Consider the following 14,483-nt stretch of genomic DNA (forward strand, 5'->3'; position numbering starts at 1 on the left):
CAAGACTGCAATAATTACAGGAGGGTGCAGTCGCCGACAGAACCTTTCCTCCTAACTGTTCAAGAATTATGAGTCCAACCAATCTCTGAGGGAAAGGTGGCGTCACCAGGTACTATCTAATTCATCAGCGGCTTTGCGTGATCGAAGAGCTCAGATCTAGACGGCAGCTGTGGCTTTGTACTTGGTCATAGGGGATAAGAAGGTATTGAACCATTCACCTTCTGGCTTACTGCTCTCCAAAATGACGAATTCAGCTTTCTCGTCGACAAAAGGCTGTGCGTGCCTGTAGTGCAGATCGAGCACCGAACACTCGACTGATTGACCGACCTTGACAACGCCTGGCGCTCCATTACTTTTTCCGTCCTGAACCACAGTGCCATCTTCAGAGATCAATTCATCGTAGGCCCGGAGAATGGTAGAGTAGGGAGTTAACCAATCGGGACCCCATCTGGCGCAGGTTTCATCCGAATAGTTCTGGGTATTGACATAGTTCGGCATCAGACAGTTCAGAGCGATGCCGTCGCTCTCGTATAAGAAGTGGGCGGTGCTGCGGGTCAGTGACAGCACGGCCGCCTTGGTCATGGCGTATTCGACGGCGCACGGGAAGGGGTATATGGCGGTGCAAGACGACATCAGGACTGCTTTGGGCTTGTAGTCGCCGTTCTTGTCCGCGTGGGCTTTCTTGCATCGCCGCACGTAATGGATGAACCACAACAAGCTGTAGTAGACACCGATCTGATTGATCTGGGTGGTGAGCATCTCCGGCTTGGTCGGCTCGCTGTCAAGATCACCGACGGTGGTGACGGCCAGCGGTTCCACGCGTACAACTCCAGCGTTTGCGGCAAGAAAGTCCAGTCGTCCGCCACTCCACTCGAAAGCCCTCTCAAACAGTTGGGCTTGCGACTCCCACGATCCCACGTCGGTGTGCACAAAGATGTGCCGGTCCGGATTCAGCGTTGATGAGATCTTACGATATTGCTCCGGCCTTACATCCGCCACCACGACTCTCCAATCTGGCTTGGAGAGCAGATGCTGTGTCAGCGCCAGGCCCATGCCACTGCAAGCACCTGTGAGGCTGGTCGTCAATCTGTTGAGCCATCATGCAATGGGGAGCTTCTTACCTGTCACGATGGCGGTTTTCAAATGTGGTGCCATGGTGTGTGTCTCTTGTGTGGACTGTTTTGGATTGTTTTCTTCAGATGGCATTGGGGACTCCATGCCACACTTGTAGATAACTGCTCTCCCTTTCACTTATTTTGTAATCAAGCATAAAGCCGATATGGGTGCGAGTATGAAATGATTGCAATACAGAGGACTATCCAACATACCCAGCGCGTCTGCTGGTGGTCGTAGAAGTGTGACTGCTTTCTCCGTACAATACGAACAAACCGCTGCTCTTTTTTACACTGCTCACATCTCCAATACAACTAGAGAGCTCGGCTATCCTTTCTCGGCAGAGAGCGGCTCCGTCTGGGTGGATATGAAGCCCACACTGCGGAGGCGAAGCAATGGCGGGGATAAGGGGCCACGGGGTAAGGCACACGGGACCATCACCAGCGATTAATAAATATTCGTTGATCGGTCTAATTAGCAGGTTCATAGAAGACCCTTGGCAGGTGTGGAGCATGTAGGGATCCATGAGTCCGCCTGCGGTTCCACTCAAGCCCGGATTGGCCAAGGCGTACTGAGCCCAGACTCTAACATGTTCATTACCTTGTCCCGGTCTAAGGTCTGAGAGTTTCAATCATCAGCATGCCTCCACCGCTCGGTACTTGCCTCGGTGTTATGCCGCGCAGCGTGATCTGGGCGATGATGCTCTCGGTGACTTGATAAATCAATTCTGGAAAAAAACCTCGCAAGCAGAGAAGCAATGCGATGGCCCAAAGCACAGGAATGTACTGAGGCTAATTGCTTGCCAACCAAAACTTCCAGCCTTCCAATCACAATATCATTGGTTAAGTGTGTAACTCGATCCTGATAACATAGGCTCGAGTTCGACACATCGAAGTGCCATTCCAACCCTCATAGATACACTCGTCCCCAGCAGACACGTCTGGCATTGCTCGATCTGAAAGATGACGGACCTGAGCTCCAATCAAGGCGCTTCTGCATGGCTGGCGAGAGCCGGTGTTCCGGCTTTGAACTGTCCGCCGGGAACAAAGATGCATTTGTTGGACTTGGGACGACTGGAGGCTGATGAAGGATGGTGAGTGAAGCTCAATGCTCATGTCTCCTGCTCTTGATGAGAAGTGGGCAGTATGACTGATTCAAGATCCATGTTGCTTGTTGTAGGTTCTTCCGAGGAGGCAATACCAGCACCTTGAGCCAGAAGAATCCCGAAAACAAGAGACGCACCATGATCTGTGTCGCGGCCTTGATCGAGTATCCTGGACTGGGGCTTATATTGTTCGAGACTGGGTGCGCTGAAGATGTCGATTCTGTAAGTTGAGTCTTGACCATAAACCCCGTCAGCCCATCTCCAATATTTGTCCATCTTGCAAGTTTTAAGCTTTTTAACGCGACTTTGCTCTGCTCTGTTGTAGGAATGGGGCGCACCTCTGACCGACGTTTTCCCACGCGTCGAGTACCGGGAATCACACAAACTACCAGCGGCGATTCGAGCTACGGGCAACGATATACGAGATGTCCGAGCCATCATCATGGGACATCTTCACTTAGACCATGCGGGAGGTCTGGAACATTTCGTAGGGACTGATGTACCCATATATGTGCACGAGGAGGAGTTCAAACACGCCTGCTGGGCAGTTGGCACGGGGGCTGACCGAGGCGTTTACCAACATCATTACATCAGCCTTGATAAACTGAATTGGAACACTTTCACCGATACCCATCTCGATTTATTCCAGGGCATCACCCTCCACCACAGCCCAGGCCACACGCCCGGGTTGGTGATCATGCAGGTCAACTTGGAGCAATCCGGCACCTTCATCTGGACCACAGACCAGTTCCACGCAGCAGAAAATTACACGGAAAGCCATCCTCAGGGCTGGCTGGCTCGAGATCATACGGCGTGGATTCAGAGTTCAGCCATGATCAAGCGGCTACAACGCCTGTTCAACGCGCAATTAATCTTTGGGCATGATCTGGAGGTTGCGGCGAAGCATTTCGGGCAGGTTTACCAGTGAGCAATAAAACCCGTATTCATCTAAATATACAAGATTACCCTGGGTAGACTTACTAGGGAGCCCTTACACCGTTCTTCCTGTCTAGGCTCAAATGCGTTCCCACGAGTGGACGCGCCTCAAAACCTCCGTGTCCTAGCCTTAGCATATGTTTACCTAATTCGAAAGACGGCTGGCAGTTAAGCTGTGTCTCTTGTACTTTCCGTACTTCACCAGCAAGCTAAACAGAAGCTACGTAGACTTGAACTAAGTATTTTAGTAGACTCCTAGGACTCCGTCCCCGGGATCCCATGACCTACATGGAAAAGCCAGTGGAACTGCACTTTATGACGTCTCCATGGTGGGCGTGGAGCACCCTTCGCTTGCCATTTGGCGGGTCTTCTAGACCCTTGTTCTAGGCATGGACCAATTCTTCCGAATACTTTGCTGCGCGGGGTTGGAAAGAGTCCACCTCCTCTCCCTCTATCGCTTTTTCCTTCAAATCGCAACCTAGGACTTGCGTCGAATCCCTCATCCCACGATGGCGGAAAGCAACAAAGCCAACTTGTATGTTCAGTCTGAGCCGTCAAAGTCACCGTCAGCCTCTCAATCTGCTGGTGCGAGGACAAGAACGGCATGCAAACATTGTCATTCGCGTCGGGTCAAATGTGATGTGATGCAGCAAAAGCCATGCTGGCAGTGCCGGACACGAAACGTGCCTTGTGAATTGATTACTTCAAAGCGCGGAAAGTAAGTGTTATTGATCAAGCTGGCTATATATACATAGACCTCACACAGCTGCAGGTACGTCCGAGGATCCAACCCCAAAGATAAAACCGAATCGGCGGCGAGCCATACAAACAACGTGACAAGGAAAAGGTCAGCACAGTGCGCCGAGCGCTCAATCGTGTTTCCCAAATCTGCGATGGATCCCGCGCAGCCGCAAGCCGCTGTGTCAGGCACTGTTCCAGAGCCGATACTGTTCAACCCCCCAGCGGATGAAGGACAAGTCCAGGACAACAACACCGTGACCACGACCACGACCAATCCAGATGAGAAAGAAATTCTTGGACAAGTGGATGGTCCAGAAATGCTTTTTGCTCACATGACAGAGCCTGAACTACTTGCCCAAAATGCCAACTCTGTTCCGGACCAAGCCCGTACGTTGTTCTTTGGCGAAGCGTTACCCATGGGCTTCATCATCAACACAATCTGCAGTCTTGATGGGAGACGGCCCATTGTCCGACTCCACCACCCTGTCCCTTCTAAAAGCGGGGGATTCATGATCTCCCACCTCAATCATGATGATTTTGAAAGGCTGAGAGCTATGGGTGCGCTGGATCTGCCTGAGAAGGAGATCCGCGACGAATTTATACGAAACTTTTTCAAATATATTTATCCTGGTTTTCCAGTCCTAGACCGAAACGATTTTGCCGAACGGTATCAAAACGGTCAATCATCACTGTTGCTTCTTCAAACAATGATGTTTCTTGCGACAACTGTGTGCGACGAATCCCTCATTACAAGAGCAGGGTTTCCTGATCGACTTCATGCCCGGCAGACGTTCTTCAAACGAGCCAAAGCATTGTATGATGCCGACTACGAGCAGGACCAAGTCGTTCTGACATCTGTCCTCTTCTTGCTCTCCTTCTGGTGGGCATGCCCGGAAGATCAGAAGGATTCCTGGTTCTGGCTCGGCGCCGCCATTAGCCTTGCCCAGAGCCTCGGATTGCACCGCACGTAGGCTTCTTCTAGTCCGAAACATTTGTCATAGCAGACCAATGGTTAACCGCCACCACAGAACCGTGCAATCAGATCTCAGCTCGAAGCGAAGATCCTTATGGAGGAGGATATGGTGGTCAATCTATGTCAGTGAGAATCTTAACATCCATCGTCCCTCCCGCGCATACCATTCATCGTACCTCACGATAGTGGCTGCAAACTGACCCATCTCAGACACGAGATAGACATATAGCGTCTTCATTAGGCCGACCTTCACGAATTCGCGACGAGGATTGTGACATCAAGATGCTGACTGAGGAGGACTTCCGAGATCAATATGCATCGAGCGTACAGGCAGAGTTAATCGGGACACAGGAACCATATCACGTCTCATACTTTATCGAACTCGTCCGCCTGGCCTTTCTACGTGAGTTGGTCCTCCTTTCACTCACCACATATGAAAAGGCTAATTGTGGATGAGTTGGTCGGGTCCTATCTATCGGATATACACCTGGGCGTACGTGGGATGATAAAGCATACAAGCTTCTTTCCGCTGATTTTCAACAATGGGAGTGTGCATTGCCACTGGATATGCGTCCAAAGCCGTTCAAGGAGTCCACAGAGCCAAGTTTCTGGGCCTGCATGTTACACTTGAGCTATCAGTACGTGTTTATGTATATCTTGGGGCCTCCGGCTAAACTTCAAGCAGTAATGCTCTTATTCTGTTCTGCAGACCACGCACCATCGAAAGTGTAACTCAGCAAGACTTTGAGCGAGAAATAACAGTCCGAAGCAGCACCGATACCGTTACTCGCCTTGCCGAAGATCTGCTGAGTTCTGGCACGCTCCGATATACTCAACTCCATATGTAAGTCACCACCAAGCACCTGGGTGCAGAGTCGAAGGAACTGACACGAAGATGGTTTTCAGAATCCCAACCTTGTTTGGTGCACTTTCAATCCATTCCCTGGTAATCCGTTGTAGACAGCCGGTAAGCAGTCAGCTGGCAGAGAATCGAGCTAGGCTGTGCATGCTGGCGTTGAGCGAACTCTCAAAGCTGTGGCCCGCAGCTGGTTGGATCCTGCGCGTCTTCGACAAGGTGCTTCGCCGTTTGACTGGTCGCAATCGGTGTGTTGAGTGCAGCGCGCCAGGCGGCAAGCCATGTGGGGGCCAGCCGCAGCAGCCTGCTGGGTCGATTGATCGGCTATCAGATCAAGCAACACTACGGTCCGGCGAGGGCACATGTAGTATGGCCGGCAGTGGTTTGGACGGTCTACTGGGCCCAACGCTGCATGGTTCGCGTGCTTCGATGAGTGGTACAGTCTCGCAGATAGTGGATTCTAACGAAGGGATCATGCTTGAGGATCGCTGGGCGCAGGAACTGGATTTCGATGCCTTTGAAAACATATTCCAAGACTCCTTAACTGATGCATTCGCACCCTATGGTACTGGGCTGGACTGGCATCTAAACAACGAGCACCTGACTGACTAGAACCTAAATCAACACAATCTTCAATAATGGCTACTTGTTTCTTTTGTGACTAATTATTCACTGCTACTCCTTTATGACTTGCTCAAATCAACTATTCTAGATCTCTCGAAACCGAATGCCAGTCTAGAGGCCGCAGGTGTGTTGGATAAACAAAAACTTCTCCGCTCAAAAGCTCTGCTGAAGCTACCTATTTTAAAACACAGATAGCTCGGGATCAGTGGTTCGATCACTTGATTGATTCTCGAAGCAACATTCTCCAGCCTTCGCTACGAAAGGAGGGCCTTAACTTTTCCTGCCATTCGAGAATCCTGACTTGTCTCTTTCCATGCATCGATCCTGACCAGAAGGGCATGGAATTAGATGATTGGTGTCTCACTCAATTGCAGAACTTATCCTTGCCACACCGAGATCATTCTTGGGGTATGTGCGCACCATCATTGCTGGTCCATTCCCATTCCTAGTCCCACACTGCATGCAAGCCGAAAGTTTTCATTTCCTGTCACCATTGCCATATCGCCGACTTGTCAGAGATCTAGGTTCTGGTTTTACCCCAACAACCTCCCGCTCCAGACTGTCAGCCCGAGGGACCCACAACCGCCACCTAATCTGCAAACTCCAATCAGTCGCGGAGCGGAAGCGAAGAGCCAATGGCCACATGCTTCTGAGGCCCACCGTGCCCACCCTCCCAAGGGTGTCCCTGAAATGGTGACATCTGAGTGGACTCGATCAGCTGGTACGGAGTTTGGTCAACGAACCCATTGAGGCTGATCGGGAACATCAGTAGGTTGCCAACATGACACGCTGCTCGAGGGGGACGAATTGAAGTTGTGTTTCGTTGAGTCAAGTCTCGGAATGAGTCTTCCACGAGGGACTATGCCTCGGCACAACAGTTTATATAGCTACGAAATGGCACTCTTCTTAGTGGATTTCTCAGTTCGTGGAAAAGTCGCTGCTTCACCATCTCACTTCATCACTTCCATTGAGTCATCCAAGAAGCGATTCTGAGAAATAAGTCACAATGGTCTTGCCCTCGCAGCTCGATATCCTAGTGATTGGAGCCGGCTTTGGAGGACTTTGTGCTCTGAAGCACCTAAGAGGCGAAGGCTACACAATCAAAGTCATTGATACTGCTAGCGATGTAGGTGGGACATGGTACTGGAACCGCTACCCCGGCGCTATGAGTGACTCAAGGTCCATCATATATCGATTTTCTTGGGACAAAGACGATCTCCAGAACTACCCCTGGTCCGACCACTACGTTAAGCAAAAGGAGATCCTCAAATACTTCCAGCACGTCGCAACTAAGCACGACCTGTATAAAGATATTCAGTTCCAGACTGAACTCACTTCGGCTGTTTATGACGGAGAATCCGGACGATGGAATGTTAGTCTGAGTACCGGAGAGACCATCGATGCTCGATACGTCGTGACAGCATTGGGAGTCCTCTCTGCCCCGAACTATCCCAAGATACCAGGCTTGGAGACTTTCAAAGGCCGGACAGTCCACACTTCTCGTTGGCCTGCCGACTTAGATCTCTCTCAAATGCGAGTGGGTGTCATTGGCAACGGTTCAACCGGTGTCCAGGTCATCACTGCTCTTGCAGGCCAGACCAAATCATTGACTTCCTTTCAGCGCCATCCCCAATATAGTGTTCCGAGTGGAGACGGGCCAGTCTCCTCCGGATATCGGCAGTGGGCAAATGACAACTACACCACAATCTTTACGAGAGCCAAGCAATCCTATGTAGGGATGGAGCTGTGTGAGTCGAACCGGCCGTACGACTCAGTCCCTCCCGAAGAGGCAGAGAGCATATTCGAGCACTTGTGGCAACGAGGCAATGGCTTCCATTTCTACTTCGGCGGATTTAAAGATATTGGCTTCAATAAGGTGGCCAACGAGCACGCGTGCAATTTTATCCGGAGTAAGATCGACTCGATCGTGCAAGATCCCGAAAAGGCGCGCAAGCTCAAACCAAACGAGCTGCATGCACGTCGGCCTATCTGCGACAATGGCTACTACTATGCATTTAACAAGCCCGGCGTAGATATTGTGCACATTGGAGAGACGCCCATTGTCACAATACGAGAGAATGGTATCGAAACCACCGCCGGCTTCCACGAGCTCGACGTCATTGTCTTCGCGACAGGATTTGATGCTGTTGATGGAAACTACAACCGCATTCGTATCCGTGGCCGTGGAGGGAAGAGCTTGAAAGAATACTGGGATGCCCGCGAACGTGGCCCATCCGCTTACCTAGGAGCATCAGTTCCTGAGTTTCCCAACATGTTGATGATCGGCGGGCCACTGGGCCCGTTTGCCAATTTTCCTCCAGTCGTCGAAACCTATACTGAGTTGATCTCTGGTCTACTGGCGGAAGCGGAGAGGGCTCGCCGTGTACCTGGCGCCAGACCTGGGAGCGAAGGCACCATCATCGAAGCCACGAAGCAAGCCGAGGATGAATGGACTACCGCTGCCGAGAACGTCATCGAAAGCAGTCTGTTCAAGGAGGCCAACTCGTGGCTCTTTGGGAGCAATGTTGAGGGCAAGAAACGAGCCATTCGTTTTCACTTCGGAGGCATGGGCCAGTTCTACAACACTGTCCATCGAGTCATTGAGGAAGGGTTTCCAGGTTTTCAGCCTTTTTTGCAGAACAAATCAACAACAGAGCGCGGCGCCGATGTCAAGGCAACCAAGACGCACGTCGAGGATGCCGAGGCCAACGGAATCTCCAACACCAAGGTAGACATCGTAGCCTAGGCATCGACGTGATCACAGGCTTAGCCCTTCACCTCCGGCCTCATTAGCGCAGTGGAACATGGTCCGAGAACGACCACAATTTCCCACAATTCTGTGTCATGTTGATGGCGATGACCGAGTTTCAACGAATAAAGTGCAGAGCGTACGTTGGACATGAAGGGTGATGCATTTCCGTACAATCGTTCTAGATGGGCATGATTCCGAGCAGGTTCCGAATCTCTATTCGTGCGGTCATCTTGGAGGGGAGCAGAACCACCTAGCAGAGGTCTATATATGCGATAGATGAAATAATGTTGTCTCCTTGGTATCTCATGTCTTATGCCCTGCAGTATTACTTTCTGGAATCATCTCCATATGGTTTTCAAATATTTCCCTTGATTATAAATCTGATTCGCAGTGTCTAGCGCAGTCTCTTAGTCTCTCTTGCTAATCTACTTGGCCGCACACTCGTATAATTCTTCTTGCTTTTATCAAGCTTGAGACTGGCCTCTCAAACTCAAAATTGATTGAGGCGATTACTCGGGCTGACCACCCAATTCTTCCAGGTCTGGGTCGTTCTCGGGGAAGAGAGTAGGCAGGTGCAGGTTCGATGACAAGGGCGGTTGGGTTTCATGTCGGCTAGTAGATAGCACCGGACGACGTGTGAAGGGACTTGAGATATCATAAACCCGCGGCGATATGATATGGCTTCCCAAACAAGCGGGGTATGTCCAGTGGGTCTCTGGAAAGGGGGAGAGAAGGCCAATTGAAAAGCACCCTGAACCGATTGCACTGCCGCGCAGACTAGAACCCCAATACTCTTCATCTGTACAGGTCCATCGATCGACCTAAATACTTCTGACCCCCTTATATCCAAGCACTCCGCGGTCCGGGGCTCCGGTCCCCAGGATTTGGCTCGATACATTGAGCTCGGGGTGGTGCATGATTAATGATATAAATGAACATCAGTATATAGAGACGCTCATCAGACTCCAGCTGTCGGTGTCAAGGTTCATAATTTGCAAAGTCAGTACGTCTATCGTTGGATTCTCACTTTTGTTCAAACACTCAGTGGTGCGGGAGCTCATCAATCAAGCGATCAGGTTGACAGTTAGTGGCCCACGATGGCAGAGATTCAGCCCTACCATGGTGTTCCGCACCATGGACTCACCGATCTTCAAAAGCTAGAACTTGCCCACGCTCAGCATGATGAGTGCGCGCTGGAGGATATTGAAAATTCCAATGCCCTCACTACGGATCAGTCCGAGTTCTCCTGGAAATACTTGCTCCGCGTACTCGGAACTGCCACGGGGATTGGGATGGGCGTCAATGCAGCCTACTTTGGTTTCAGTTGTCCGGCGGCGGTGCTGGTTGACATCAACCAGGATATTGGTAAGATGTTCCATATGATGACGGTGGTGAAGTGGTACGAGCAAATTAACATCTATACTGACGTTTATGGCTCTCAGGTCCCAGTGAGAATGCGAGTTTGTTTCCCGTCATCTGGACCGCCTGTGCTGGCATCTCGATCATCCTATTTGGCCGTTTTTCGGACAAGTTTGGTCGACGATGGGGCATGATTGGCGCCTCCCTGATTGGTCTTATTGGGGGGATCATTGCTTGCCGTGCTATGGACATGAACACATTGGTGGTTGCCAACGTATGTTTAAGGACGGAAACAATCCTCCCCAAACTCAACTCGAAGCCAGTAGCTGATCAACCTCACAGGTTTTCCTGGGACTCTCTGGCGGCGTGCATACCTGCTACGGCCTGACCATGGGCGAGGTTGTTCCCAACCGATACAAGATTGCTTCTATGTCTGTAGTCACCCTGCCTTGTATCGTTTCGGTGGGGTTCGGTGCCTATCTCGCCCTGAAACTGATCAATGACGGTCCTGGATGGAGGTGGATCTACTACATCTACTTGATTCTGATGGGCGTGGCCACCATTTTCCAGTACCTCTTCTACAATCCGCCTACTTTCCAACAGTTGCATGGCGGCAAGCGGACTGTTTGGCAAGAGGTGAAACGTATCGACTTTGTGGGCACTTTCCTCCTCACCACTGGTATGATGATGTTTTTACTCGGCATCTCCTGGGGCGGTCAACCAGCCCCCTGGTCGTCAGCGAAAATTCTCAGCCTCATCATCATCGGCATCCTGCTCCTCGTGGCCTTCGTCTTCTGGGAGATATATGCGCGGATTCCTAACCCTGTGGTACCCATGTACTTCTTCAAGGATGTTCGAGGTTTCGGCTGCTTGGCCGTCATAGCTTCCGTTTCTGGGGCCGCTTATGTGGGTCCGACCATCATTTGGCCCTCACAGGTAGCCAATATTTACGGTGTCGGCGCGACCGATTGGAAAGAGAATGCCTGGCTCTCTTGCACAGTGGCTTTCGGTATCATTGGCGGCATCTGGCTTTGGGGACCCTTGATCGGTATCATAAAGCGCGTCAAATACCAATTAGTCGTCATGTCTTGCTTGGTGTGCGCATTTTCCGGCGCTCTCGCGTCCGCGAACCGAGACAACAAAGTGCAAAGTGCTCTTTTCTCCTTCTTCGCCACATTTCCCGATGGCATCATGGAACTGACCCCTCTCGGACTGGTTCAAATGAGTGCCAATGATGCCGACCTCGGAACTGTCTTTGGTATGTCCTCTTTCCTTCTCTTCTTCCTACCCGCTTCATCTCCTAATCCCATGACGAAACAATAATTCGTTGGCTGACACCGAGGTGGTACCATGATAGGGATTCTTTTATTGTTGAGAACCGCGTGGGGTTCCATTTTCACAGCAGTCTATCTCGCTATCCTTCAAAACAAGCTTCCTCACTATATCGCCGCCTTTGTTCCCGCAGCTGCGACTGCCGCAGGGTTGCCAGAATCGTCTTTGAGTGACCTGGTTGCGGCGGCCGCATTGGGAACTGAAAGTGCCATCGCTAGCGTCCCCGGCATGACTCCCACGATCCAGACCAAGGTCATGGACGCGCTGGTCGACGCTCGGGTCAAGTCATATTCGTGGGTCTACTACGCGATGATAGCAGTCAATTTTGCCGGTGTCCTGGCCGCTTTATATTTGAGGGACTACGACCACCTGTTCACCACCCATGTCCCTCGACAAATCTATGCCAGAGGTGAGGGCATCACGCATGTAAAGGAAGCGGGTGAAATTGATAGTGAGGCTGCTTGGGAGGTTGATGACGCTACTCGTGAGGCACACCCGGTTTCCGAGAAGGCTTGATAGGCCGTCCCCACCACAGCTTATGCAGGCCAATGGTAATAAGTAACCACGCATTCAACCGAGTCTACCTTCAAATACATAGAAGCTTATATATACGCAATCGTACTGCTGTCAGGGCTATTTAAAAGTTAGGACGCCATGTTTGAAGATAAGCTAGATCCCGTCCTCATCTTCATTTGGTATTGTGGAAGATTGTATATATAGACCTCGAACATAATCAATGCGTATGGCAAAGACATCATTGTAAGATACTCAAAACTATGCTCTCTCGTCTCTTGCGCGTTCGTATTTCTCGCCATTCCCAGGTACTTGACGACTAGCCCGCTCCTAAAGATGGGAAAGATCATCCAGACGGTTGCCGGCTGCGTGCATGACTGAGATCCCGAGGTCATCTGATCGAACACCTGCTAGGAAGAAGCCGCAAGCTTGATCTGATTGTTTCTCAGAAAGCACCTCGCCTTCTTCAAATTTGGGACGGGACACTGCGAAAATACTTATGAGTGACATTTCGCAACCCAGGATTGCACCACCCAAGATTTAACCATCCACCACTCAACGTGAACGCAAAACTTTCTCCAACCTCCAGAACTCAACAACGGACTTGGTCAACACTCGATTGAAACTTCCAACATGGAGCGTAACTCACTTAAGCACAAGATTATTGGGGTGACTGGTGGTGCTTCGGGCATTGGCCTGGCGATTGTGCGGAAACTCCTGGCGGTGGAAGCAAAGGTTGCCGTTGCCGATCTGTCTCCCGCACCAGAAGAATTGTCCAACAATTCCAACGTCATCTACACGAAGGTGAACGTGACTTCACGAGAAGAAGTCCACAACTGGATCGAGGAGATTGTTGAGAAATTCGGGCGTCTAGACGGCATGTGCGCCAACGCCGGCATCTGTCCGGTGGAAAATGGCGTTGCCAGCGACGACGTCTACCGCAAGATTATCGAAGTCTGCGTCACTGGAGTATGGAACACGGGGACCGAAGCATACCGTCAATTCCAGAGACAAAAAGGTGGCGGTGTCCTCGTCAACACGGCCAGTGCTGCGGGCTTGAAGGGCTACCGAAATATGGCAGTGTACTCAACCGCCAAACATGCCGTTGTGGGTTTCACGAGATGTTGGTCGTTGGATTGGGCCTCCGAGGGCATTCGCGTGAATGCAATTGCTCCAGGTGAGAGAGTAAATACTGCTCTTTGAATGGCCGTTCCATCACTGGCCGATATCTCAAATAGTGTTCTCTACTAACACCGGAAATCCCCAGGATTTACCGAATCTCCCATGACTGACGCCGTCATCAAAGACTTTCCACACGTCGCCGAACATATGATCGCCGCCATTCCCCTAGGAAGAATGGGCAAGGCAGAAGAGCTTGCAGATAGTGCCTTGTTCCTGTTGGGTGATACGGCTTCCAACATCACTGGTTCTATTCTCGTCTGTGATGGCGGTATGCTCAACTCGTGAACTTGGGTCTAGGTCGCTGCTTCTGGCACCACAGGTTCTGAAGCAGTGTAAACGCAGGCATCAGTTCGGTCCAGGGAAGCGGGGTGCGCGGTTTCTTGTCTGTTGCATCGCATGCATTGTAGATGCGCGTGGCTGGCTTCCTGGGATATTAAACTACCGTCCAAAAAACACCAATACATTTTGGGGCAATCCTTGTGCTACCTATACGTCCGTCGATCATTCAGAGCCGAAAGTACACCCTCAGGCACAAAGGAAAACCTCTCCTAAGATGACTGTAGTGTCGTCCCAGAAACCCACCGTGATTCGTTCGCTTGCTCGCTTCCGTAAGATGATAACAAAGTACTGTTTATTCCATCGTGATGACGATAACCCTATTTATCAGGCACAAAACCACAAACAATCTAGTATAATCTATGCAAGTAGTGGTGAAACCGCGTTTCGGAGGGTAGGTGTCGCCAGATAGACTAGAGGTCCAACACTGATGAAGCTAAGGTTGCCCGTGTGGAAAGTCTATAAGAGATCCTGCGAAAAATGGTGATAGAAAGGAACATAAAGAACGACAGCGATGATGATTTCTGAACGAGAGGATATCTATATGGCGTAGCTGAATAGTCCAATCTCTTCCAAGACCGCAATTAAGTCCGGGACACGGTCAAATTCAAGATATGCTCATGTTGCAACTGCTACAACTGTGTGGACGCTCACGAGCAAG

At 50.8% G+C, this 14,483-nt stretch overlaps 7 protein-coding genes across 7 annotated transcripts; 6 read left to right on the top strand and 1 right to left on the bottom strand.

The window, feature by feature from the left end:
• Nucleotides 1–156: 156 nt before the first annotated feature.
• On the bottom strand, nt 157–1,155 carry LTR84_005599 (uncharacterized protein; the record flags this gene model as incomplete). Its single annotated transcript, XM_064849165.1, has 2 exons — nt 157–1,067; nt 1,122–1,155. 2 exons carry the CDS (start codon nt 1,153–1,155, stop codon nt 157–159), a joined length of 945 nt encoding a protein of 314 aa, XP_064703868.1.
• A 920-nt stretch (nt 1,156–2,075) lies between these two features.
• LTR84_005600 (uncharacterized protein) lies at nt 2,076–3,146 on the top strand (the record flags this gene model as incomplete). Its single annotated transcript, XM_064849166.1, has 3 exons — nt 2,076–2,206; nt 2,293–2,440; nt 2,544–3,146. 3 exons carry the CDS (start codon nt 2,076–2,078, stop codon nt 3,144–3,146), a joined length of 882 nt encoding a protein of 293 aa, XP_064703869.1.
• Nucleotides 3,147–3,812: 666 nt separating this feature from the next.
• Nucleotides 3,813–4,866, top strand: LTR84_005601 (uncharacterized protein; the record flags this gene model as incomplete). The annotated part of the gene is made up of 3 exons (XM_064849167.1): nt 3,813–3,821; nt 3,865–3,872; nt 3,927–4,866. The coding sequence occupies 3 exons, from the start codon at nt 3,813–3,815 to the stop codon at nt 4,864–4,866; spliced, it is 957 nt and encodes a 318-aa protein (XP_064703870.1).
• A 284-nt stretch (nt 4,867–5,150) lies between these two features.
• On the top strand, nt 5,151–6,336 carry LTR84_005602 (uncharacterized protein; the record flags this gene model as incomplete). The annotated part of the gene is made up of 3 exons (XM_064849168.1): nt 5,151–5,275; nt 5,554–5,712; nt 5,775–6,336. 3 exons carry the CDS (start codon nt 5,151–5,153, stop codon nt 6,334–6,336), a joined length of 846 nt encoding a protein of 281 aa, XP_064703871.1.
• Nucleotides 6,337–7,354: 1,018 nt separating this feature from the next.
• LTR84_005603 (uncharacterized protein) lies at nt 7,355–9,094 on the top strand (the record flags this gene model as incomplete). Its single annotated transcript, XM_064849169.1, has 1 exon — nt 7,355–9,094. One exon carries the CDS (start codon nt 7,355–7,357, stop codon nt 9,092–9,094), a length of 1,740 nt encoding a protein of 579 aa, XP_064703872.1.
• Nucleotides 9,095–10,197: 1,103 nt separating this feature from the next.
• On the top strand, nt 10,198–12,307 carry LTR84_005604 (uncharacterized protein; the record flags this gene model as incomplete). The annotated part of the gene is made up of 4 exons (XM_064849170.1): nt 10,198–10,465; nt 10,543–10,733; nt 10,802–11,717; nt 11,862–12,307. The coding sequence occupies 4 exons, from the start codon at nt 10,198–10,200 to the stop codon at nt 12,305–12,307; spliced, it is 1,821 nt and encodes a 606-aa protein (XP_064703873.1).
• Nucleotides 12,308–12,937: 630 nt separating this feature from the next.
• On the top strand, nt 12,938–13,771 carry LTR84_005605 (uncharacterized protein; the record flags this gene model as incomplete). Its single annotated transcript, XM_064849171.1, has 2 exons — nt 12,938–13,481; nt 13,572–13,771. 2 exons carry the CDS (start codon nt 12,938–12,940, stop codon nt 13,769–13,771), a joined length of 744 nt encoding a protein of 247 aa, XP_064703874.1.
• Between the last annotated feature and the right edge of the window lie 712 nt (nt 13,772–14,483).

The sequence above is a fragment of the Exophiala bonariae genome (assembly GCF_035927105.1).
Source record: "Exophiala bonariae strain CCFEE 5792 chromosome Unknown scaffold_21, whole genome shotgun sequence".
NCBI lineage: Eukaryota > Fungi > Ascomycota > Eurotiomycetes > Chaetothyriales > Herpotrichiellaceae > Exophiala > Exophiala bonariae.